The sequence below is a fragment of the Pimephales promelas genome, chromosome 16, assembly GCF_988280905.1.
Source record: "Pimephales promelas chromosome 16, fPimPro1.hap1.1, whole genome shotgun sequence".
NCBI classification, from domain to species: domain Eukaryota; kingdom Metazoa; phylum Chordata; class Actinopteri; order Cypriniformes; family Leuciscidae; genus Pimephales; species Pimephales promelas.
The window spans coordinates 19,960,600-19,988,202 of NC_142784.1; the positions used below are offsets into that span (position 1 = coordinate 19,960,600).

Genomic DNA, 27,603 nt, shown 5'->3' on the forward strand with positions numbered 1-27,603 from the left:
TTTAAATACCTACTGTATTTCTTAATAAATATATCATGCAATGTATCATTTATTAACAGAGCCGGAACATAAATTAAATTCTAGGGTTATAATTATATACTATTAGCTACAGAATGGAACATAGACTAAAATAACGAAACAATGATTGTGCTGATTTTGTTTTCTGTGTGCTGATTTTATCATGTTTTCTGTCATGTTTTTTGTGTTCTGTCAATTGTTTTAATAATCTGTTTTAATTATTTCGTCATATGTCCCATGGTGACTGCCATAGAATCAAATTGAGTTTTGTTCAACATTGATTTTAATATTTCTATAGGTCTAGGCCTCCTTAAAATAAAATATTTATGCTAATATTATTAATATCTAGGCTACTAATATAATATCTAAATATCTTCATCTATATCATCCACCCTTATAAACCCAGAGGACTGGACATAAGCCATAGCTAAAACTGCAAAATGAAATATTCAAGTTTATTGAATAATATTATTAATTTGCTTTCTCACATAAAACATGATCACATTACACATGTCAGTGGTCACATGTGTTGCTGCAGTGGCAACCCCAAAGCAATGGGTCCATATTAGCCTAAATTCCAAATAAAGTCAAAGTGAGTTAAAGTATGACACAGTAAAATTAATAAGATATAGGCATGCATAGTCTTGGTTTACATTTTTTTATTGTTTCTTTGCAGATGTGACAATAAAACACATTATTCACACAGTTACAGAAAAAAGCATAGGCTAGTACATTTCAATGGCCTATCCATAAATAAATAAATACAAGAAGGCCTAATGGCTCAATAGAATAGAATAGAATAGAATAGAATAGAATAGAATAGAATAGAATAGAATAGAATAGAATGTGTAGTATTTAAATAGCTATATTAACCCCTGTGTAGGGTAGGATTATTTTCCATATCCAATTTACTGAATCTTGTATATTCTATTTAATTATTTATAGGCCAATAGGCTACTTAAAGTTTATTGATTCGGGGATTGTAGGTATGCAAATAAAGTTATTTAAAATTCATCTACACTGGTGGGCATGACTGCATGGTCCCTCTGCTCTGTCTGCCCCCGCCTGTGCAATAACGACGGTGGGGCAAGAGAAAGAAAGCGAGACAGACGTCAGAGAGAGAGAGAGAGAGAGAGGGAGAGTATGCAGCCCGCCGTGCAAAAGTCAAGTGTATAGGGCAGTGGATGTAAATAAACCGTGTACTGTATCCATACTTTTCTTATTCCCACCCCCTTTTGCCCGAGACAGAGACGGGGCTTGGATAATGGTCGGGGGAAAAACATTAGTGGGGACGCCCAATATTAAATAATCTGAGAACGTAAGGGGCCTTCTGAAAAATTTGATTCATTCAGAGGAATTGTTAAATCCTTGCAGCGTTAAGGCAGAAGACACCGCAGAAAAAAAGGAAGGAGAGACAAGGGTGAGGACCGGCAGCACTGGAGAGCTCGTCGCCGGCTTCCGGACATTCAGGGCGGCATTCAAATCGCAGACGTCGCTCCTGGGGGGACAGCAAGCCAAATATATTAAGTATTGGACTAAAATCTTTGGAAGCGGTAGATTTGGTTTCAGCGATGTCCAGGAAAGTCCAAAGAACCGAGGTGTGCGCCGACTGCAGTGCACCAGGTAAGACTGAGATTTATGGATCGAGGCGTTGTTGTGAGCTAAGGCTGTCCCGAACTCGGTCGAGCGCGGCGGCAAGCGGGCGAACAGCAAGCCCACATACGCGCAGGGATACTCGGTTAAGCGCGTCAGGAAAGTGGCCGAATATTAAGGACGATACTGCGGCCCAACATATCTGCTCCCTCCCTTAAACCCACTCTTAATTTAATTCTGCGTGTATCTACGGTTTATAATGCGACAGAACAATTGTCTATAAATTAGATTATTTCATAAATTTACTATTTTTATGGCTATAAATTTGAGCTTCTAACTGCAGCTACCCTGCTTCCGTGGCTAAAGTTTTATCCTTTGCTTGTTAGCACTCATCCTAAGCCAGTTGACAAGGCTGCGGGCTGTTGTCAATTCAAATCAGCAGATTTATACTATAGTCCAATCTTTGTATATGCACATATTGAAATGACAGCTAATTATGTTGATTAAAAGTGAGTTTTTAGTTAATATTGAGCACGGAAATGGGCTCTGTAGCGAGCAATGCTAACTGACAGTAGTTAGGCTCGGTTGCTAAGTAGCCTGCGGACTCTTGTATGACTTCCTTGCCAGTATTTGAGTAAAACACATTCCTGTTTTTACAAACGTTAAATGCACTATGGCTACCAGAATAACGTTACTAGTTCAGTTTGTCCGGGACTGTTTTCGAATCCGAACTTTTGGGTTGAGACTAGAAAGACAACTATCGTAGCGTTAGCAGGTTGACAGGACACATCAAACTCTGACGTGGGTCAGTATTTGCTTGTGTTTGTACACAACTTTGCTTCTAGATAACTGTTTTTGTGGGTAGATGTTGATTAGTTACACATTTCCTGTTTGTTTAATCATTTGTTTTGTTATAACGTATCTAAATGGCATTGTTTGATTATTAGACGTATGATTTACTTGATTTATATAATTCTTTTTCCCCAACAGGAATATATTTCTGTGTGCTGCTATATATTGTTTATTATTCTAAAAAGCATAAAAAAATGCTTAAACCAGCCAAAACTGGTTTACTGGTCTTAGCAGGTTTAAGCTGGTCTCCCAGTCTGCCTAAGCTGTTGCGTAGTTGGTCTTCAAGCTGGTCTCTCAGCATGACCAGCTGAAAAGTGCCCAAAACCCCTCTAAAACCAGCCAACAGAACAATATGACCAGGTTTGGACACCAGCTAAAAACCTCAAACAAGCTTATGCTGGTTTAAGGTATGTTATTTCTGTAATGATTTAGTAGCAAAAGCTTATGATATAGATTTTTCACTGATCAAGGTTGCAACATAGTTGAGCTTGTTAATAACCATTTCTAGTCCCTTCACATGTGCCTTCAGACAAGGAACAATTTCCTAAATTAACACTACAGTGGAAAAAAATGGAAGTCAACCTCGACCCTGCATTTATGCGTTAAATAAAGATGAACTTCCTACGTTGTCTGGCTTTTACCCGTTTGTCCCAAAATGTAAGCTATTGCTCAATAAGTTACCAGCCGTTTAAACCACCCAATAAAGACATAAGCCTATAGCCTAGTTATTTTCAAAAAAAAACATATTTTTGATGGCGCTCAGCTGTGCCGTCACTTCTAGGCCACCCTTGGCCTTGCTCATTTAGCTTCACCGTCCCCACGGGGGGGGGACCAAGGGGTGTGGTACGGGGGGCATGACAGCTGCTCCCTCATCCACAGCTGCTCTCTCTCCAGGAATGTACGTGTATGCGAGAGTGTGTCTCGTTTTTGACAGTTTAGTTCTGTTTCTCACCACCTCAGCTACCTGCAGTCATGCTCTAAGGTCGGCCTCAAACACTGTCACAAATGCCCCTGGCTTACCACTCCACATCTAAGTGCTTGTGTCTGGCTTTTTACATCCTCTCACACTCCTTGTCCTTGTGTTGGCCTGTCACACAGTGCTGATTGAGCTTGTCATTTTCGTGTTTGACATGTAGGAAAGTAGCTAATGGTGAGTGTGTCGGAAGGTGTGGAACTGATGACTGAGAGAGGAGGAGGATGGGTGGTGAGCCGACAGACAGATGGATTCTGGTAAATGTGTTAGGAGAATGAATGAATGTGTTGAAGATTGTCAATTGGATCAGGACTGAATGGCGCCGTGTGTATTGAGTGCGTACGTATGTATGTAAAATTTCATTAGACGCAGAGAAAAAAGTCACGTTTGAGATGGGGGGCGGGATAAATATGTTCCTGTTAATGGTTTCATGCACTCATAGGAAGGATGAGCATGTTAGTTAAGAAGTATGGCGTCATCTTTGATTTTCTCACATGCAGGTGCTCAGCTCTTTCTCTGATGTCTGCACGTCTTAAGACACTAAAGGGGATTTAATAACACCATATTATTTTTAACTACGTAAATAAATCTTAAGTCCTTCACCACATGCATGATTTAAACTTTTGGCTGTATATGAATATTTGGTGGATTCAAATAAGCCTTCTATTTTCCTAAAGTAAGGAACATTGACATTAATTCAGGCTTCTTTTTTTACATTGAATGCCTCATATTACTTTAAAAGAAAAAAATATAATATATGATCTTATAAACGTATATTTCTTTGTGAATTAAGTGAATGTGAAACTTAAATTAACAACTATTATAACGATTTGGTTTGTTTTATTTTCCATATTTTTATTGTATATATACACATTCCAAAGTTTGGGGGTCAGGATTTTTTATTTTTTAAAGAAATTAATACAGTTTGGACTCTCTGTTCTTATGAAAAGATTAATATCCGTTAAAAATATAAAGCAGTGCAACTCTTTTCAAAATTGATAATAATATTTCTTGTGCACTAAATCACAGAATGATTTCTGAAGAATCATGTGACACTGAAGACTGGAATGAGACTGAAAATTCAACTTTACCATCAAAGGAATAAATTACATTTTACAAGTTTGAAATAGAAAACAGTTATTTTAAATAGTATTAACATTTCACAATAGTACTGTTTTTAAAACATTAATATTAAGAAAACAAAACATTTTAAACAGTTTAAACCTTTTTTTAACCCTGCTTCCTACATATCAGTATTAATATCTTCCATTTTTAGATGTCATATTGTTAATCTGGGAAATCAGTAATCATGTTATGACACTGTTTACGCTTGTGCAAAATAATCTTTCATTCTAATCATATCAAACCCCTGCTTATTGAGATTCTGTGGATGAGATTAGTGCTTGAAGCATTGTGGGTGCTGGTTTAATTTTAGCCAGATTCTTGAGGCTGTGTTAGTCAGAGGCACACTTCTGTCACACTTGATCGGTCCTGAGTCCTGACTACGCCCGTACCCTGCCTCATATGAGGAGCGCCCTTTGCCTCAGATAAACTCAGTCAGATCTGGGCAGTATGGTGTGGACTGCATGGCTCAACAATAAAAATGATACAATTATTATTTCATTTTTGCAGCATTAGAGAAGTATCTATATAATTTCATTAAGCATTGCTTTCACATATTTGCATTTAATTTGTAACATGACAGCTGTAAATTCATGAATGCACACTGCCCAAATGATTTAATTTGTTTCTAATTCTAATAGGGCTGTCAAACGAGTAATCGCGATTAATCGCATCCAAAATAAAAGTTTGTGTTTACATAATATATGTGGGTGCACTGTGTATAATTATTTTATATATAAAACACACACACATGCTTGTATATAAGAAATATTTTCATATATATAATTTATATTATATATAAATATAAATATTTTATATATAAATAATATTTTTTTCTTAAATATGCATGCATGTGTGTGTGTATATATATATATATATATATATATATACAAAATTATACACAGTGCAGCCAAATATATTATGTAAACACAAACTTTTATTTTGGATGCGATTAATCGTGATTAATCGTTTGACAGCCCTAAATTCTAACACAAATCACTATCTCAATTTCTACAACCTCATCTGTGTTACCTAATTAGACTTCGGTGACATTGTCTTCATCAGCAAAATCAATGACAACAGACTGTCCAAAATAGCACCAAAAAGAAAGACCAAAGTAAGGTACACAACATGTAGGGAGAAGACCCAGGAATATAAAAATGCTCTTGTTTTTGTGATCGGTCTAAGCAAATGAGTAAGTCTTTCCACATCCTTTTTTTTAGGAAAGTCACCCCTCGATTGATGTTGTCTTTTGCTCATTCTCTCAATGAAATGTACTTTACTCTATCATGTGTGTTCAGACCCGGGCTGGAGCAGTATAAACCGAGGGGTTCTGATTTGTGATGAATGCTGTTCTGTGCACCGGAGCCTGGGCCGACACATTTCCATTGTCAAACACCTGCGACACAGCGGCTGGCCTCCTTCCTTACTGCAGGTAACCAAAGAGCCTCTCGCACACACGTATTTCTGCTAGATCGTTGCCTAACAAATGCGTGCATGTGTCTCAGATGGTGCAGACCTTGGCCAGTAACGGCGCTAACTCCATCTGGGAACACTCCCTGTTGGATCCAGCACAAGTTCAGAGTGGGCGCAGGAAACCAAACCCACAAGATAAAGTCCAGTAAGACATCGCATCAACCATTCATGCATTATATAACAGAATGTCATAAAAACAGAAGACTGGGGGTGTAATTTTTGTTTTATTGGTCTGTGCAGTATATAATTGTTCTCCTGGAGCTCCATGTAATAGCATACCACTGAGACTAGACTAGCAAAATCTGCTCACTCAAAATAAATGAGAGGAGATTTAAAAAGTAAAATACAGAGTAATTAAAGAGTAATTTGTCAGAGCTGTGGTGCAGTGGTTAGCCCAGTCTTATTCCCGCACATACGCTCATACAGGTGACGAAAGTTCAGGCACATCTGTTTTCGATAATTTTCTGTACATCAGAGCTCTAATAATAAAGCAAAAGTACATCATTCGATTTAATACTAATCATAAAGTTTTAGGTTCTTAAATACAATCAAGCAGAGACATGGATCCATGAATCTGGGTCCAAAATTAACTTCCTGCCACTAGCGAGTGCATTGAGAAAATCTACATCACTTTAATGAAAATATTAATATATATATATATATAGTATGCTTTCACCTTATTTGTTACAAACAGCAGACAAGTACTGTTAACAATTACAGTTTCTATTCATTTGAATGGGGAAAGACAAAGCTAAACTTTTAATGGTAAAACATTTTTAAAATAAACAGCCTTGACTGTGTCTATGTAAGCAGGAGCATGTCTCCTATTGTATATTGTTTGATTCATTGACATTGAAATTGATTTATTTGATCTATGGTTGTATCTCTCAACACACAGCCCCACCAAGTCGGAGTTCATTCGCGCCAAGTATCAGATGTTAGCCTTTGTCCACAAGCTTCCCTGTCGTGATGATGATGGGGTCACTACAAAGGACCTCAGCAAGGTGAGACCGCCAAAAGACATCACTTTGGACTCTTTATTTCAGTCTCTTCCCTCTCGCTCTCATTCAGTCTTTCCTCCTCGGCCTTTCTTTGCTCCCCTCTGTCTGTGCCCTTGCAGGGGGGCCCTTAAAATGACACCCCGCTAGTGAATAAATGTGCCTTCCTCAGTGCTATTGAACGTCCCTAATGAGAGGTTAAGCAGGAGGTCTGCTTGGTGGTCCCTCTGTCTGTCTTTCTCTCTCACACACTCACTTATTCTCTTGTTGTTGCCTGCAGCAACTGCACTCTAGTGTGCGGACAGGAAGTCTGGAGACGTGTTTACGGCTGCTGTCACTGGGGGCACAAGCCAACTTCTTTCACCCGGTAAGATCTGCCTTCTCACACAGTTCTCTCCACAGATCTTATGATTACTAGATTGTTAGATATCAATTTTGTGTTGTTCAGTATGGGAACAGAGAATCTATTTCTGTGTCAAACTATGAACATTATTGTTCATTGTATCCTGTAACTGTTTATACATTTTGATTTTTAAAAATCCGATCCATAAATACTTTCCAAACCAAAATATTTATTGGTTTCTGTCCTTTCTTTTTTCTAAAGTTATTACTATGGCGAACAATGTAGATACATCAGATATTGACTACGTTGTCTGAAAAGAAAGGATTAGATTTCATGACTTGTATTTGACACAGCAGAGTGAACAGAGCTTGTAATCTGTGGTGGTCATACATCTGATGTTCCCTCCACAGGAAAAGGGCACGACCCCTTTGCATGTGGCCGCCAAAGCGGGGCAGGTTCTGCAGGCCGAGCTGCTGGTGGTGTACGGGGCGGATCCAGGAGCTCCAGATATCAACGGCCGGACACCTATAGACTATGCCCGGTAAACACAAAACAAAGGGGTCACTAGCTCCTCATCAATGATCTGTCTGATGTTTTTGGAAAGAAGTCTGTTTTATGCTGACCAAGTCTGCATTTATTTGATCAGTATTACAGAACATATACACACAAACCTAAAGGATTATTAGGAACACCATACTAATATTGTGTTTGACCCACTTTCACCTTTAGAACTGCCTTAATTCTACATGGCATTGATTTAACAACGTGCTGAAAGCATTCTTTAGAAATGTTGGTCGATATTGATAGGATAGCATCTTGCAGTTGATGGAGATTTGTGGGATGCACATCCAGGGCACAAAGCTCCCGTTCCACCACATCCCAAAGATGCTATATTGGGTTGAGATCTGGTGACTGAGTTGACTGCACTAAAATTGGCCCCACATAGTCATGTTCAAGAAACCAATTTGAAATGATTTGAGCTTTGTGACATGGTGCATTATCCTGCTGGAAGTAGCCATGAGAAGATGGGTTCATGGTGGCCATAAAGGGATGGACATGGTCAGAAACAATGCTCAGGTAGGCCGTGGCATTTAAACGATGCCCAATTGGCACTACGGGGCCTAAAGTGTGCCAAGAAAACATCCACCACACCATTACACCACCACCACCACCAGCCTGCACAGTGGTAACAAGGCATGATGGATTCATGTTCTCATTCTGTTTACGCCAAATTCTGACTCTACCATCTGAATGTCTCAACAGAAATCGAGACTCATCAAACTCATCACATTTTTCCAGTCTTCAACTGAGCTCTTGCAAACCCGGTAACCGGTGGGATCTTCTGCTGTTGTAGCCCATCCGCCTCAAGGTTGTGCGTGTTGTGGCTTCACAAATGCTTTGCTGCATACCTCGGTTGTAACGAGTGGTTATTTCAGTCAAAGTTGCTCATCTATCAGCTTGAATCAGTCGGCCCATTCTCCTCTGACCTCTAGCATCAACAAGGCATTTCCGCCCGCAGGACTGCTGCATACTGGATGTTTTTCACCTTTCTTTCCTATTCTGACATTGTCTTGACCAGGACCATACCCCTAAATGCATTAAAGCAACTGCCATGTGATTGGTCGATTAGATTTAACAGGTGTTCCTAATAATCCTTTAGGTGAGTGTGTGTGTGTGTGTGTGTGTGTACTAGCTATTATAGGTTTACAGTGATGTAGAGTCTTGGGTTTGTAATGTGACTGTGTTCTTGCAGGCAAGCAGGTCACGTGGAGCTCGCTGAGCGCTTGGTGGAGTGTCAGTATGAGCTCACAGACAGACTGGCCTTTTACTTGTGTGGCCGTCGCCCAGGTGAGCTTAGAATATTATAACCAATAACCATTTTTACAGTATTCAATATTTCCTTTAATATTTTGTTGTTGCTTCATAGAAATCCAAATTGCATGTGTTGATGTTTTCTGCTGAGTTCAGTGTGCTTTTCACACAAAAATAGGCCCAGCGATTAAATTTTGCTTCTGTTGTGCTGCTGTAAATTTGGCCAATGAAATAAATACGTCCTGCTTGTGTGTGTGGGGTGTGAATAAGACAATCTGTCCTCCCAAATGAAATTAAAAACTTCATGTTTTTCTTTTGTCTGTGTTTTTGCAGATCACAAAAACGGTCATTATATTATCCCTCAGATGGCAGACAGGTACATTGTTTGTGTGAGGTTGTGTGTCTGATTCAAAAAAGAAATAATTCTGCATATAAATATTGAAACGCATCAGTGCAGTTTTATTTATTACCTGTCATTATGCATGATATCCTCCCTGAAGTCTTTTCCATAGCACTGCCCGTACATACAGGGTAGATAAAGTGTACTAGGATCAGTTGGCAGCGGGTGTATTTGAGTGTGCTGGCCAGCAGGTTGCGCCACATGGTCAATCAGTTTGCATGAGGGCAGAGTGTGTGTTGTCGTCCTCTGTAGGGCTGACACCTCAAATGCACCACAGCTGAAAGAACTTTACTGACCTGTCCAGAAGTAGTGTTGATATGGGGTCTATCCCTTTTCTTTCTCTCTCTCTCTCTCTGTCTGTTTTCTGCTCACTTTTCGGTCTCGCTCACTCGTTCTCTGTTCTCTCCATCTTGCTGCGCTTTTGGAGGCAGAGCTCGCCCTAAGTGCCCGACGCAGAGGTATCTCTTTCTCTCTCTTTTCATCCCCCTCTCCATAAACCCTGCTCTTTTTCTTTCTCACATGGCCTTCATCTGAATGTGGCGGTGTCTCAAGGGATGAGGTTATTTACACATTTAGGGCCCTATTTTAACAATCTAAAACGCAAGTGTCAAGCACAAGGCACAAGTAACTTTCTGGGAGGATCTCTGCGCTGTTGCTATTTAACCGGGGGGATAAATGATTCTTGCGGTCGACGCAAATCTAAAAGGGGTTGGTCTGAAGTAGCTTCATTATTCATAGGTGTGGTTTTGGGCTTAACGGGTAACACGCCAATAAGAGCAGGGTTCCCCAAACTCAGTCCTGGAGGGCCACTGTCCCTGTAGAGTTTAGCTCCAACCCTGATCAAAAACACCTACCTGTGAGTTTCTACTGATCCTGAAGACCTTTATTAGCTTGCTCAGGTGTGTTTGATCAGGGTTGGAGCTAAACTCTGCAGGGACAGTGGCCCTCCAGGACTCTGTTTGGGGAACCCTGATAAGAGCGTCATATCACATTGATGAACGAGGTGCGCTTGTTCCATGGCGCAATACTATTATAACGGCACATTTACCAGGCACGCTTCAGAATCGGTTCATAGCCGAGGAGATCGACGTTCTCGTCAGGGCCATAAAAGAAAGAGAAGTGACATTGGGGATGGGACAAACCCACCCAAATTAGCTTCAGTTAAACATGCATATAATAATTTGGGTAAATGTGTAAGCTTTACGCCTAGTTCACAAGATACGCAAGTTCATTCCCTAGTTTGCTGGCGTGCGTCTGTGGAGGGAAAAGTCTGCTTTGCACGGGTGCGAAATATGAGTTATACATGCGTCGGTGTACAAAGTCAATTGCGCTGGGTTCGAGATAGGGCCCATAAAGTCAAAATTAAATCAAAATGTACCATTGTTACCTAAATACATCCTCCTTGTCTTATTGTGCACAATGTTTAGTTCATGGTACAGTGCAGTGCTCCACCTCAGAAAGACTAAAATTCACCTTGGCCACACAGGCTATAAGGTTAGCCAGTAGCCAAACAACTAAATAATGGTTGTAGTTAAAACAAACAAAACAAAAACACTGGTTTAGGCTGTAATGTAGTCATTCTTGCTTAAGGTAAATGCAATAACTACATTCTGATTAATGTTAATGGAATACAAGTTTTGGAAATAGTAGAAAACAGTAGTTTTGAAAATTAGTCATTATTGTGACCTCATTCAAAACCCTAAGTACATCTCCTCATCTTTTTGGGCTACCCATGTCCCGTCCCCACACTTCATCCATACGTCCAGCTCCTCATTCCCACCCATCTCCTTTCCTCTCTCCTCATCTTTCTCTGTCCGCATGACTCCAGCATCCTTTTACTCCTGTGTCTGTGTCTTTGTCTTTGCGTAGCCTGGACCTCTCTGAACTGGCCAAGGCAGCCAAGAAGAAGCTTCAAGCGGTGAGTGACTGCAGGTTAATGAGCTGCTACAGAGACTTAAGGGAAACAACACAAAGCAACAAGCGATAAAATCTTTTCCATGTTAAACTTCAAGTATACATCAATTTGACACAAACACCAACATATGTGTACAGCCAAATGCATAGCAATATTCTCCGTTTGATAGTGTGCCTCCAATAGTCCACTGTCTCTGCTATTTCTCTCCAGAAAAGTATGAGCGATTAAAAAAAAAAAGCCTTCGTAGTCGTTTAAACTAGAGCTGTGTGTATCTCGTAACCCCCTCACCCATGCGCTTGTAAACACGGGCATCTGTTGTTGTCGTCTCCTGTAGTTTGTTGTTTAGATCTTTTCTTTATTTTCCATGTGAAGCAATGGGCAGGGGTGGTGTTACTGTCTTGTGGACAAACTAAATAGAGCAACAAAAAAAAATAATGAAAATATATGAAATTGAGATATATGAAATTGCGAACAATGAAATTGACTTCACTAGCAATGAACTCTAGCGTACATTTACAAACTGAAGTATCCACCTTATTTTTCACGTAAGAGCGGGTTTTTCTTTTATGGTTTTCAATTTTCATTTGACAATTTAATTTAATGTGTCATTTAATGTGTTATTTTTAGCTGTACAAAACAGCTTGATATTGCAAACTGGTAATTCTTACGATATTATTTGAATATTTTGTCATAGCTATAAACACACTGGTCTGTAGTGCAAATTGTTTTACTGTCTACTGCACTTTGTCATTCTTCTAGTTAAAGTGGCTAATGAATCAGGACATCCACAGAAAAGAGCTTACTTCCTCATTGCAAAATAAGGTGGATACTTTTGGAAGTTTTGTCTTACTTTACTTAATTATTCTGACATACTTTTGAGTTAAATGGAATATTGAATAAGGAAAAATAGTGGTTAAGGATGATCTGCCCAATCTGTCAAAAGGATGTCATAAGTAAAAGAATGCCATTTCAGAGTCAAAGCTAATTTTTAGATTTCGACTAAAGATTACAAAGACAAACCAATGTTTCATGTGGATTAACTGGCACGGATTAGTTGTTGACCACAAGACTAGCAATGTCCACTAACAGAGTAAATTAAATACATTTTTCATGCTGATTTTATTTCTGAGGTTTTGTCCTAACCAGCTCTATCAAGTAAACAGGACATTTTATTGGACATTAGGTTTTTTATTTTTGTACTATTGCCCTGGGAAGCTCCACCCACTCTGAAATCTCTTTGGTCCAAAACTAACTTGTCGTAGGGATCGTAGGGAACTTTAGTTGGGAAAGGGGTACAGCGTTAGCCTTTATTCTTGAGAGATTTGAGATGAATACTGTATGTTTGACAAACTCTTCAAATGCTTCGAAATTCAGTAGATATATTAAGCAGATGCTTTGAGTTCGCTGAGCTTGCATTTAATCTTTATTTAGTACCTTGTTGAAGCATCTTGCTTTGTTTTGTCTTCTCACTGATGCCTTCCTGTTGTGTGTGTGTGTGTGTGTGTGTGCTCTGATTTTGCTGTGATTCCGTGTTTCTTTTTCCCCATACCTGAATCTTAATGGCACATACTGATATGTTTGTGTGTGTGTGGACACAGTTAAATAACCGCTTGTTCGAGGAGCTGGCTATGGATGTGTACGACGAAGTGGACCGTAGAGAGAATGATGCAGGTAAGACTCAAACCCCCATCTGTTCCTGTTCCAGCTTTTCCTGCATCTCACTCTTTTCCTAATCTAGTTATGGAGCTGTCCAGAGGCGTGAGGACGGTTGTAGTCATGTCCCTGGAGACACAGTGATCGGGGTGTTGTATAAACACTGACTATAGAGGGACTTTAGCGGTGCAGTCAGCATGTAGAGAAGGGAGGGAGAGGTGCTTAGATGGAAGGAGGGTGAAAGGGAGCGAGGGCGAGGGAGTGCCGCAGGAATTCTCTCCTCCTCCTCTCTCTCTCTCTCTCTCTCTCTCTCTCTCTCTCGACTCCCGTTCCTGGTTGTAGAGGAGAAGAGGTAGCATGCTGGGGTGGCAGACTGAGATTCTGATGGTAAGCAGGGCTGTGAGCGAGGCAGGGGGCCAAACAAACACAAACTGAACGGGAGGGGTGGATGCGTACTCTCCATAACTTCGGGGCTACGACATCGGAATCTGTTTGTATATATTTGTCTTATGTTTGTCCGTTCTGTTTCTCTCAGTGTGGCTGACAACTCAGAACCACAGTACGCTTGTGACCGAACGGAGTGCCGTCCCCTTCTTACCCGTCAACCCTGAATACTCAGCGACACGCAACCAGGTAACACGCACAGCTTTTTATTCCTGAGCCTCAGAGGATGCGTTTGAAGTATGTTTGGGAGGAAGCTCTCCGCTCCCGCTCCCCTTTGCGTAAGCGGCCGTCACTTCCCCGCGGGCCTGTTTTTGATGGAGGCATAAAAGAGAGATGATTTCTGGGGTGCAGCAGACACAGAGCTAAAAATAGACATTTTGTGGCTGTGCGAACGTCTGAGTGAGGCCCGGGTTTGGCCAGGATGTTTTCCAGCTGCGTAACTGCTGCAGACACGCGACTGCTCCCTCTCCCTGTGTTTCCACTGGCATCCTTGCATGACCTTCTCTGTATTTCTGTTTGAAAAGAGAAATAGGACTTTTATACAGCAAGACATTCACACGGGGGCATGTTTCCTGCGGGCTGATTGGCCAGGCTGAGAATTTCCTGCTCTTTTGCTTATACATGAGACATGAAAAGAGATGATGGGAGGAGGGACACGCACACCCAGTGGTCAAGAGTTGGAACAGTGAACTGTTGATGTGGCAGTGTTTTCCAGCCTTTAAAAGTCTCCCTCAGCTAAAATAGACTGTTCTGTAATATGCATTGCAGAGTGACTAAGTGCTCAAATAAAACTTTGTCAAATGTGCAAGTTTCACCTTATAATCAGACACAGACTCCTGCAGATTTCCTTTAAGGCCATCAATTATAAAATTCTACTTGTTCTCCCAAAACTTTCATATTTGGTTATAAAAATGTTGTTCTTTCCATTTAAGTTTCAATCTGTTCTGCCAAATTCCACAAATTTTGCCCTAAAATTGTAAAAAACACATTAATGATTCACACTACCATTCAAAAGTTTAGGATCGTTAAGATTATTTAATTATTTAATGTCTCTTATATATATATATATATATATAGTAAAAACAGTAATATTGTGAAATGTTATTACAATTTAAAATAACCTTTTTTTCAGTTTCAATATATTGTCAAATGTAATTTAAGCTGAATTTTCAGCAACATTGCTCCAGTCGTCAGTGTCACATGATCCTTCAGAAATCATTCTAATATGCTGACTTACTTTCCTATTATTATCAATGTTGAAAACAGTTTTTCTTAATATTTTTGCAGACACCCTGATGCACTTTTTCTGGGTTCTTCGAATTGAACGTTCAAAAGAACAGCATTTATATGAATTTTATAAGAACTTTACGGTCACTTTTTATCAAATGCATCTTTGCTGAATAAAGTATTATTTTCTTAAGAAACAAAATCTTAACGTATATAAAATATTTTTATATAATGTGTATTTATTTGTGTGTGTGTGTGTGTGGTAGGGGCGGCAAAAATTGGCTCGTTTTAATGCACGAGAATTCGCCACCCTCATTATCGACATACTCAGTGATGCCAAGCGGAGGCAGCATGGAAAAGGCCTGACAAGCCCCACAGGTGAGACGCCCACATTGCATTTCTCAAACTCTGAGATTGTAGGAGAATATTAATAATACAGCTTCAGTAAAGATGGAAATAGCTACGCCAGTGCAGTTTCTCCTCATATTAATGATGTTATCTTTTGTGTTTGTTGTTTTCAGACCCGCTGGATCTGAGTCAGGCAGACGATGACCAGCATGATTATGACAGCGTAGCGTCTGACGAAGACACAGACAGCGAGCTGACCGCACAGAATAACAACAACACCCACCGCAACAACCGGGCCAAGGTGAGCTCATCAAATTGTAACTGGGTGTTTACCTGGGGAAAATCATCTCTGTACTCCACCTAAACATAATTAATAGTGTGAAGTTTTAAGATTTGAGTTCATCCGTCCAGATGTCCTTCATTTCTTATAATGAAACCACCTTATTTAATTGAGGAGCATTAAAACATTTGGTGAAACAATTTCAGGTGATCCACTGAATCTTGGGAAATGTTTAATTTCTTCTATCATAGGTTAGGCATTGGTAGTTGTTGATCTTGGGTTTGCCAGACCAGCAAATTAGTATATACAGAAGTAGTACAGACGCCAGAGTTGTCATGTCCCCGCATGCACCACTGGAAGAACAGAAGCAGCAGCCCTGCCTCATATTTGCAGAATGACATCATCCCCTTTCAAGGCTGTGATCAGTGAAGCTATTGTTTTGCAGCTGAAGACACCAAGCTGTGTCTGAGCATGCTCACTCCACACACACCGGAAGTGACATGGCTGAGTGTAGAGGAACAAGAGTAAACACCTAATATTACAACACCTTGTTTGTCATATTGCACCATGCATCATTTATTTTTTAACTCAAAATGGTATGAAAATATTATTTTACATAATCCCTTCTTGTAATGGTTTACAATAACGGTTTATAAATGCGTATGGACATTAATACTTCAAATGATCTGACTTTTTTGCATGCCAAATGATAAAAAAAGACAAATCTAGGATGTCATATAGCATTGTGGTGAGCTCTTTTGACTTAAATGTATAATACCAATTAAAAGTTTGAGTTTTGAAAGAAGTCTCTTCTTCAGCGCACTAAGGATGATGTGGTGAAAAAACAGCATTTATTAAACTGAAATCTTTTGTAAAATTTAATGAATGTCTTAACTGTCACTTTTGATCAATTTAATGTGTCCTTGCTTGAATTCATTTATTTCCAACGAAAATCTTACTGACCCAAAACTTTTGAAGAGTAATGTAAATACTACAATAAATGAATGAAATTTATGATTGTGTATGTTTTGGAAAAAAAATATCATCTTTTTCAAATCTGTTCCTTTTTGCTGTTGACATTAGATTGTGATTTGTGTTGTGTGTATTAGAGCATGGACTCATCAGACCTGTCAGATGGGCCCATCACACTACAGGAGTATCTGGAGGTGAAGAAAGCACTGGCCTCTTCTGAGGCCAAAGTTCAACAGCTCATGAAGGTCAACAACAACCTGAGTGAGGAGCTCCGGAGGCTACAGAAGGAGGTGCGCTCACCCACTTTATTTAAACTGTGTCCTTGTTTTGAAAATATGTGTCTCACACAGATAGAAATGTGATGATGCCATAAACTACAGCTCACCATCACACAAACTGATCCCAAACCATCAACCAACAGCAGAACTGCATTCGCGTACACTACTGTTCAAAAGTTTGGGGTTTTTGAAAGAAGTCTCTTCTGTTCACTAAGGCTGCATTTAAATGATCAAAAATACTTATAAAACAGCAATATTGTGAATTTAAAATAAATAACTGTATAAATAATTGTAATATATTATAAAATGTAATTTACTCCTGTGATGAAAAGCTGAATTTCAGTCTGCAATGTCACAACTTTCCATATTATTATCAATGCTGAAACAGTTTACATGAAAACATGATACATGTTTTAATAAATTTATAAAATAGAAAGTTCAAAAGAAACAATCACTTTTGCTCAATTTAATGCATCCTTGCTGAATAAACGTATTAATTACTTATAAAAAAAATCTTACTGCCCGCAAACTTTTGAATGGTAGTGTAACTATCAAATACCATGTACCTTTCACTGAGAATGAAGCCCTTCCTTGTTCAAACAACCTTAAACTTCGTGTCTATCAGAATTACCCCATTTTGTCGCCCACAGCATGTCGTAACCATCCGCACTGCAACTGTTGTGTTTTCTTTGGTCCTTGTGTTTGTGTGTTTGTGACTCCCCATGATGCCCCTCCATCCCTGTAGATCACGCGGATGCAGACGGAGAACAGCGTGCTGCGGGGGGCCCAGGCTGGGGCCGGGGGAGCTCTGACCGGGGGTGGTGGCACAGGGCTGTGGTCCGGTGGGGTAAGGGGTACCGGCAGTGGAGGAGGGGTAGGTGGAGACTCCGGCCTAACCGCACCCTCGTCCGCTCCCCTCCGCCGGGATAGACAAGCCTTCTCTATGTATGAGCCTGTGGGGACCACCCCCAAAGCTCTCACCCCAACCCTGGACCCCCTGACGGGCCGCCTGCTGCCTCTCAGCCCCGTAAGTGTGAGCATTAGTGGCCGGCCTGATCTTTTTATACTTTACACACTCTCTCCCTCTGCTTACCTGAACCCACAATGATGTGCTGCTTTTGCCTGGAGCACCTGCTTTCACTATGGCTCACTGCTTTCTACTGCCACCTTCAGGACGGTCAGGGGCACTTCCTGCCCTAATAACACCTTTCTTTTTGTAGATATTGCCTGTGTCTCCAAACTGAGTCAGCTGCCTAAATAGACAGAATTTTCGGTCATTATGGGTCTCTTTTACACCTGGTATCAACAACTGTCTTGAATAATTTGATCATTCGTGGACTGGCTAAAATTTTGATTATCTTTAGTACTGTGCTAAATGCGAATATGTTAAAAGTACATTGTGTAATATTTAGGAGGATCTGTTGACAGAAATGCAGTGTCATCAGTGTTGAAGAAGTTACTTTTAAAAAAGTAGTGTAAGCCGTTACCCATTACTTCTTAAAAAAAGTAATCCGTTACTTTACTTAGTTACCCCATATGGAAAGTAACTTTTTACATTACTCGTTACTTTTATGTTACTTTTATGTTGCTTGACTTTGGACAGAACCCAATATCTGGACCTAAATGTGTAGGCCTACATAAAGTTCTACTATGCATAATGCCATAAATGCATATTGCATTTATCAAAATGTTTAATGTTTATGAAGAAATGCCCGTTAATGGATAGACATATGCATGGGCGACGCTAGGGAGGGGCTAGAAAAAAAAAACCCAAGAAAGACTAAAGCACCCGTTAGCACCCCCAAAAATAATTTCTGGAAGCAATTATTATCAGGCTGTATTCTATGGAAGTCCTGAACCGCATGGTGAAGAAAAAAAAAGAAAATATATCTTGTTATTTCGACATAATAAGGGGATATTCTAATCTGCATTAAGCCAAATTAAGCATTCTTATAATGGTTTTCTATGGGAGGAAAATGCTTAATGTGTAATTAAACACGTTGCGTTAATATTCTGGGCTCATCTGATTTTTTGTACATAGGATAGCCTACTTTATTATGATTTTGGCATCATCATGATTAATAAATGCATGCACAATTATCCTTGAACTTGATAAATGATGCAGATATGTTTTACTATGCACATAAACAAATGCCTTTCAACTTATGTGTGCAAAATTAAATGAATGTGCAGCAATTTGTACAAATAGAGAGTCTAGGCCTACTATACGAGTTGTAGCCATCAAATAAGCCATATTTGTTAATTTTATAATGCTATTTTTTTCCATCTATGAAAAGTGATTATGAAAAGTGAACAGCATGAGTAAGATGGATGCGCATTGAATAGGTCAGACATGATTTTGACCACTTTTTGATTCGAAGAAAGCCTTTCTTTGGAGTGAATTTCATTTTGTATCTTAATTTTAATTATTTTCTTATCAACTAATTGCCTGTATATTTAATAAATAAGAAGCAAATATAGCAGACAATATAATCATGACATGGAGGCATGGTCACTTGTTGCGTGTGAACTGGAGCGCACCTAATCATAAAGTAACCGAAACTCAGTGTATGCCTCACAGACATGATAAATATATCTATATATAGAAAGCTTGAAATGTCTTTAAACGAAACAATTTAAAACGAAAAGAAATAGGCTACTCTCAGATTATGTATAATCCATTATATGGCGTTCACAGAGATGGCGATAGCTGTTTAATCTGTCAAATGATGGAGATCGCTGTCAAATCTGTCCCTGGGAAAAGTAACGTGGCGTCGAATTGAAAAGGAACTACTTTTCGTTACCAGATTTTCAGTAGTAGTTAAAGTAGTTATGTTACTGTAACACGTTACATGTTTCTTGGGTTTTGCCGGATCAGTGTGTTACCCCTGTCGCCGTTGGTCGGGGTTTGATTTCACCCAACTGAACATGTTCAATCAGTGTTTGTCTGTGTCTGTTGGAGCAGTGTGAACATGACATTTATTTTTCATGAAAGTTTAAATCCAACAGCCAACTTGTTTGTTGGTGTTTGTTGGCATTTGTCTGTGCGGTTTGAATTGGCCTTCAAGCACGCCCGAAGCAACTAATCAAGGGCTTCATTAGTTGCAGAAGGTGTGCTTGAGCTAGAACACATGAAATATCTAAACTGGCTTGGTTTGTTGAGTGCCACGTTTGACTGCATGTTAGAAATATGGCTAAGTCAAAAGAATGGTCGAAAAAGTTATGAGAAGAAATCATGGCCCTTCACAATCAAGGAACAGGATACAAAAAAAGGATAGAAAAGGCCCTTAATGTTCCTAGAGACACCATTGGAAGCATAGTTTATGTATTCACAAAGTTAAAGGAACAGTGGTGAGACTTCCTGGATGGGGCAGAAAAAGGAAGCTATCAACGGCTGCAACCAGATTTCTGAGAAGGCAGGTTCAGAAAAACCCTTGAGTGACTGCAAAAGACCTGCAGCAAGACTTGGTCCAACAGGCGCTGGAGTTTCAGCTTGAACAGTAACGTATGCCAGAACTCCAAGACGTACACAACTACTGACCCAAAAGGAAAAGAAAAGTGCTCAAAATCATAAAAATAAACCACTGAAGCTTTTGGATTCTGCTCTGTGGAGTTCCAGTTTAAACAAAACTGGAACTTTTTGGACCTATTGATCAGTGGTATATCTAGAGGAATAAGAATGAAAAATGACGCTGAAAAAAAAACCTCTGCCTACAGTTAAGCAGTGGTGACTCTGTGATGCTCTGAGGCTGATTTGCATCCTCTGGCAATGGAAACCTGTAGCGTGTGGAAGGCAAGATGATTCATTGAAGTTTTAGAAAATCCTTGGAGAAAACGTCATGTTGTCAGTGAGGAACCTGAAGCTTGTGTGTGTGTGTGTGTGTGTGGACCTTCCAACAACAGGACAATGATCCCAAGCATACCTCAAATTCCACCAAGGCTTGGTTGCAGAAGAAGTCCTGGAAGATTCTACAATGGCCATCACAGTCACCTGACTTGAACCCCATAGAAAATCTCTGGTGGGATTTGAAGAAGGCGGTTGCAGTGCGCAAACCTGAACTGAACTATTACTGAACTGGAGGCCATTTCTCATGAGGAATGGACTAAGATTCCTCAGAAACGCTGCCAGAATCTGGTGTCTGGTTGGTTATACATCTCATTTGCAGCAGGTTGTAACAGCAAAAGGGTACTAAAGTTGCTTGCCATGAAGGGGTTGAATAACTTTGAGACTGCAGAAGTCATTAAAAGTAGCATTTTCAGTTGAATTTGGGGAAACCACTTGAAACATTTGTTCTGTTGAGCTATTTTAATTACTTTTCTTTGATTTGTTCATTGCAAACTGCTGAAAGTCTGTAGTACATTTTGACATTTTGCTTTTTATTACTTTTTTGCAGAACTTTAATTAGACTTTTTTTAATTCCTTAGATTTATTAAAGGAATATTTCACCCAAAGAAGTTTGTCATCATTTACTCACCTTCAAGCTGTTTCAAACTTGTATGAGTTTCTTTCTTCTGTTGAACACTAAATAAGATACTTTAAAGAATGTTGGTAACTAAACAGTTGATGCACCCCATTGACTTCCATAGCATTTCTTTCCTTATATGGAAGTCACTGCGGTGCATCCACTGTCAAACTCATACAGATTTAGAACAACTTGAGGGTGAGTGATGACGATGCTAGTTTTTTGGTGAACTATCCCTTTAACATGCAGAATTTTTAATTAATGTATTTATTCGTGTAATGCAGTTATTATTATTACAAATACCTCCTCTCAATAACATCTGATCACAATCTGTCTTTGCTCACCCAAAACAGATGTTAATACCAGGTTTGCCTATGATGCTCAAAAAGGCTGCTTAGGTAGGCAGCTCAATAAATTTTGAGACACAACCACTATATATTGTCTATGTAGCATAGGATGATAGAACTGGCATGAGTGGCTTTGTATCTTTCCTAAAATTGTTACTATGCCAAGAGAGGCTCTCATTGAGATATGCTTGTCTTGTGCAACGTGTCGTGTCTGGAATGTTTGAAATTTGATTTATTGTTTTCCTGATTAGTGACACTAAAACTGCATGCCACATCTGAATCCATGTGCTGCTCCTGTCAGCTCTGAAACTGGAAATCATTCCCTGTTTGTGGATATTTTTAGATATGTAGGATATATTTGAATGTCTTTTGAATGCAATGTTTTGATTTGCTTCAATTGCTTTTGCAATTATGCAAATATGCCATGTTTTGATAATGCAATATTCAATTTTGGGCTATTTCTGAAAGTCTGTGGTGGTGTATTTGAGATCCACCTTTGTGCCTGTTAATTGCACAGTTTTCCAAGTAATGTAATGTGCGTTTCTATTTTTAGTATTTTCATTAGTTCAGAGAAAAGGATGTCGTTGTTCTAATTCAGTTTTGCTTTTGAGCTTAATGTAGATGCTTGCTGTTCTGCAACTGCAATATCTAAAAGCGCTACACTAAGCTATTTGTCTAACAGAATTACAGTCATTAGTATAACAGCGTTTTTGCTGCAGATTTCCTTCCATCTAACAGTCCTGTGCAGAAAAGACTATCAAGGCTTCTTCTTTTCTTTTCATCCTCTGCCTGCAAGTAGCTTGTCAGCTTTTCTCCTCCTCTTAATCTGGTTCTGCTTGTGTTTAGGTGCGAAGGGCAGGCCCTGCGGGTCCCACCCCCTATGGAGGACCGCACCTGTCAGCTTCCACTGATGGACGATATAACGTGAGTGCCAGTTTCCATTCATATATGCACTGACATGCGAGTTGCAGACTGTGATGTGTAACAGACCTCTGTGTGTGTTTGTCCTGTACAGACTCCAAAAGCAGGAGAGAGATACGGAAGTGGTACTGATAGTGACTATGACAACTCTCAAACATACGACGTCTCCTTTGGGTGAGTACAAGGCACCATTGAAATAAAGCAGAGCATCATTTGATGCATTTTTGTGGAAAGAGGTCTACTGCATTTCATTTGCAAAAACTGTCTAACTGGGTCTAAAGGCCCATTCACACCAAGGACGAATTCTATAACAATAAGATGGTTCTAAAAATTGTTCTAAAAAATATTCCAAACCACAACTGTAACGATAACTGCATAGAGGAACTATGTCCTTGGAATTACTTTCAGATTTTTTTTTCTAGCTGATGATTGATTAAAAACATTGACGCCAATCAGAATCCATCCTGCTTTAAAGTTATTATTCTTGGTGTGAACGACCCTTAACGCATGAAGAAATATATTGCTAAGGTATTACTGTTGTACTTTTGATTCATTTGTAATTGCTTGAATTATATAAATTAGTAAAAGTTAATTTACATATTTATATATTAATATTATTTTTTCTATTTAAATAAAGGAATGTACATCATAAGAGTAATATATTTTTCTATTTTTGTAATAAATCACTACATAATATGAAATATCGGTAATAACTGACTATAAAAAATACTTAAAATAACTTATTTAATTATTTGAGGGATTACTAGTAATATTACAAAAGTTGTACATTTATATTGTTAATTATTTTTTTTTATTTTGCAATAAAAAGTAATATTTGTCTTTTTATTTTCTAATATTTGTATATTGTAATATTTGTCTTTTTATATTTTAAAAGTAATATTTGTCTTTTTAATTCATTTTTGTCTTTTTATCGTTATATTAATGTTGTTTTACTCTTCATACTGCCTCTAATAATAATATTAGCAATACTTTTAGAACTATTAGATTTATTTTTTATAGCAGTCATTTTACAATAGTAATACACATTTCTCTTATAAAAATAAATAAGATACTGCTATATAATAGGATGCAATATAATAAGTATTAACAGTTATTATAAAAAAATGAATGTAATAGTGTAATAAGTAATACATTATTATTATAGTTATTACAAATATATTTGTCTTTTTAAATTAGTTATAAAAACAATTAGTTATTACTAAGCTTTTTGAAACTTAAAAACCCACTAACGATACATTTCATGCCTTTTGTATGGAAATGTTTGTTTTATTGTGTTCATATGGTGTGTTGTAGCGTGGGCCGCAGCAGTGAGGAGGACAGCAGGGGGGAAGTGGAAGACACAGAGGGCGACCCTGACCCCACACTGCCCTGCACAGAGGACGTCATCCTCAAAACTGAGCAGGTCACCAAGAACATCCAGGAGCTCCTGAGAGCTGCACAGGAGTTTAAACACGACAGGTAGGATGGACTGTTGCCCCTCACAGCTGGTTGCAGTGTCGTTTCGCTGCAGTTTGAAAGAAACCCGTTGTAACATCTATCTTTGGTTGCAGTTTTGTGCCATGCTCAGAGAAAATCCACTTAGCTGTGACAGAAATGGCCTCGCTGTTTCCCAAGGTGAGTGATTGCGTCTTATGGTCATACTTTGCCTCAAGATATCCAGCCAGACCAACTAAATCTGTTGTGTCTGCTTCTCTCAGAGACCAGCGCTGGATGCAGTACGTTCCTCTTTGAAGCTCCTGGGGGCCAGTGCGTCCCGCCTGCAGGTAGAGTGTCGTAAAGCGGCGCCCTCTGACTCGTCGACCAGCACAGTGGACTACCAGCTGCTCACCCAGCAGGTCATCCAGTGCGCCTACGACATCGCCAAAGCTGCCAAGCAGCTGGTCACCATCACTACCCGCGAGAAAAAACAGTGACCCACCGGGAAAAGACTGAGAAACGGGAGAGGAGGAGGATACTAAGTAAAAACTGACGGCTGGGAATTGTTGGTCAGGTAGATAGAAAAATGATGTGAGGGAACGAAGATGAGAAAAGAAAAGTCTAATGTATGGGTGATCAATCCAGCTTTGGCCACCCGGACGCAGAGATTTGGGAGAAGCCGAATGGAGCGGCCTGGTTTTCCTTACACTCCTTTTCTTCTTTCAGTTCTGTTTTTCAGGAGGATCTTCTCTCGCCAACACATGACAACACTACACAAGCAGTGCCTATGGCTACTGTTTGGTTCTCTTTGTGAAATACTCAAGCACTCCTAACATCAGAGAACCTGAAATGTTCCTCCTGAATTGCCTATTTTCAGTTTTTCCTCTCTCTCTCGCTCTCTCTCATTTGATGTTTTTAAGTGCCGCTCCATTGGCCTGTTTCTCTTGGGACAAATGTACTGACTTTAAACAACAACACTGGAGTTATTTTAATGACTATGACTTATGTTTTGCATTATTGTTACCATTATTGATGTCTTTTTTTGATTTTTGTTTTGGTTTGTCAAGTGGAAATCACACAGAGCTTTGCGAACATTAACAGGAGTGAACAATAACCTGTGAAAACTAACCAGAACACTCCCGTCCTCCAGTGGCAGAAGCACTGGTTCACTCACACAGTGTTTTACAATATATACTACATTCTTTTTTGTTGTTGTTGTCAAAGTGCGTTGAACACTAGCCAAAGTGGGGGGTTGCTGATCCCTCTTCTTATTTTCTTTTTTTTTCTTCGAGCACAAAGACAACAGTTGGGGTTGATGTACAGAAAAGGCTCGCCGGATCTCATCCTGGCTCCTCTCATCTCATCTCAACCCCAACATTAATGGATTTTGCTATCAGAACAATGCAAATGTGTTAGCACAATTATCACATTGTCTTCAGCTTATTAGATTAGGACACCATGAAGACACCATGTCTTCATTTTCTGCACATTATTGACTGAATCGAATGGCCTTCATCAGTTTAGCGGAGTAAAGACGACTCTTTACTTCAGGACCAGGCTTTTTTTTTTGTGTCTGTGGTGTTTCCATTTGAGAATATTTGATTTTGATTTCACGCTGTTCTTTAAATTTCATAATTTCTTTTAATCATGTCTTTATTAAATGTAAGAAGATCCTTATGTTCTATAAGCTACAAACATGTGAATGTTGATGGTTGAAGATGACCACTATCAATGTTCTCATCACTAACATTTCAGATACAGTCACAGGGAAAACATGTGCTGTCCATCTGCTGCATCAGGACCAGCGTAGTCACATTCTGTGGCATCAGTCGGTGTGATCGCGGTCACTTGGGTGGGGGATTGAGCCCCTTGTTATAGCGATGTTCATGGGAAGAGAAATTGAACTGGAGCTTCCAGTACCAACGCACATGTAGATGAACGGTTCTCCACCTGAGGCTTGATGCCACACCTGTGTGTGAGCACGGTCACGTATTTGTTGGACAGTCACTTTGCATTTTAGATGTCATGCTATGGGCCTTAATCTTCCTGTTGTTTTCCATGTTGGTTTTACCCACCAGCCTTTTAAGTTAAGCCATTTTTTGTTTGCTTTTGCTTTTTGTTTCTTTAACTTGGGGAATGGGATAATGTTTGTGTCCCCTGAAAATGTGTCAAAAAGATTGTCTGAAAATCTCTTATCATTGCCTTTGCACATCTGCTAGACTGATTTTAATCAGTACTCAAGTAACACTTTTCCACACTAGAAGCACATGGTGAGTAAAAACCGTGTATGCAGAAATACGTTTCTTTTTCGTTTTAAACTAAACATGTCAGGAACGGTCACTGAGTGATGGCTTACTGTGATGATGACTTTGGGAGAAAGAGATTGGGATATTATTTAATAAGCACTAAATTCAGATTGGTATCTGGGAAAGGGAGTCAATGCACACTATGTAATCCAACTCTGAATCTGATTCCTTTTAAGGTAGTAGGTAGACATAGTCATCCTGCTGCAGATGCATACATGGCGAAATCATTTTTAAAAACGAATGCACACACACACACTCTCTCTCTCTCTCTCTCTCTCTCATGTGATCTGTCATAGCTGCACTGTACTTGTTATGACTTTTGTTATCACTTGTTCTTACATGAGAGATTAGCTGATGGGAGAAATTTGTTTAGCAGAGGCTACCTGTAAGATATAGAATTTAAAATAAAAAGACTAAGCAAAACCATTTAAATCGTAATGAAGACTCGTAAACTGTACATTTGTAATAAATAAAAGAAAAAGTTCATTGTCTCCTGTGAATTGTTATTGTTTATCATTGGGATTATTAGAGGTCATAAAAAGGTGTCTATTAATATGCATGGTATTTCACAGGGTGTTTCCTTTTGACTAAAAAAAATGCCAACAGAATAATTAGATTATATCTAAATCTAATTTTAGTTTAGCGGGTTTTGCTCCAGTGGTACCCCTTTCGTTTTTTTTTTCGGGTCAAAATTTTGAGTTTCGATATCTCAGCTCTGGAAGGGTCTAGAGCCTCCATTTTTGCACTCAGGTCTAAGTCTCATGGCCCTCTATCAGAATCCAGAGTTTCTAGAAGATCAGAGAAACTCAAAATTTCGACCTGAAAAAAAAAAAACGACAGTGGTACCCCTTTCGGTTTTTTTTTTCGGGTCGAAATTTTGAATTTCGATATCTCAGCTCTGGAAGGGTCTAGAGCCTCCATTTTTGCACTCAGGTCAAAGTCTCACAGCCCTCTATCATAATCCAGAGTTTGAGAAGATTGCAGAAACTTAATTTTTCGCCCAAAAACGAAATAAAACGAAAGGGGTAACACTGTCATTTTTTTTCCGGGTCGAAATTTTGAATTTCGATATCTCAGCTCTGGAAGGGTCTAGAGCCTCCATTTTTGCACTCAGGTCAAAATCTCACAGCCCTCTATCATAATCCAGAGTTTGAGAAGATTGGAGAAACTTAATTTTTCGCCCGAAAACGAAAAAAAAAACGAAAGGGGTAACACTGTCGTTTTTTTTTCGGGTCGAAATTTTGAATTTCGATATCTCAGCTCTGGAAGGGTCTAGAGCCTCAATTTTTGCACTAAGGTCAAAGTTTCGTGGCCCTCTATCAGAATCCAGAGTTTTGAGAAGATTGGAGAAACTTAATTTTTCGCCCAAAAACGAGAAAAAAAACGAAAGGGGTAACACTGTCGTTTTTTTTTTCTGGTCGAAAT

At 39.2% G+C, this 27,603-nt stretch overlaps 1 protein-coding gene across 3 annotated transcripts; it reads left to right on the plus strand.

Annotated features, from left to right (window-relative positions):
* Positions 1-1,127: 1,127 nt before the first annotated feature.
* Positions 1,128-26,669, plus strand: git1 (G protein-coupled receptor kinase interacting ArfGAP 1). 3 transcript variants are annotated; one of them, XM_039662531.2, is made up of 21 exons: positions 1,128-1,641; positions 5,860-5,993; positions 6,067-6,179; positions 6,933-7,038; positions 7,313-7,399; positions 7,786-7,916; positions 9,129-9,223; positions 9,521-9,563; positions 10,019-10,045; positions 11,457-11,505; positions 13,101-13,173; positions 13,691-13,788; positions 15,093-15,204; positions 15,348-15,475; positions 16,564-16,716; positions 17,450-17,731; positions 22,361-22,438; positions 22,530-22,609; positions 23,750-23,914; positions 24,007-24,070; positions 24,154-26,669. In XM_039662531.2, exons 1-21 carry the CDS (start codon positions 1,590-1,592, stop codon positions 24,367-24,369), a joined length of 2,286 nt encoding a protein of 761 aa, XP_039518465.1. In that variant the 5' UTR covers positions 1,128-1,589; the 3' UTR covers positions 24,370-26,669. The 3 variants fall into 3 exon arrangements, with proteins under 3 accessions (XP_039518465.1, XP_039518477.1, XP_039518472.1); XM_039662543.2 differs by lacking the exon at positions 17,450-17,731; XM_039662538.2 differs by lacking the exon at positions 10,019-10,045.
* The last annotated feature ends 934 nt before the right edge of the window (positions 26,670-27,603 follow it).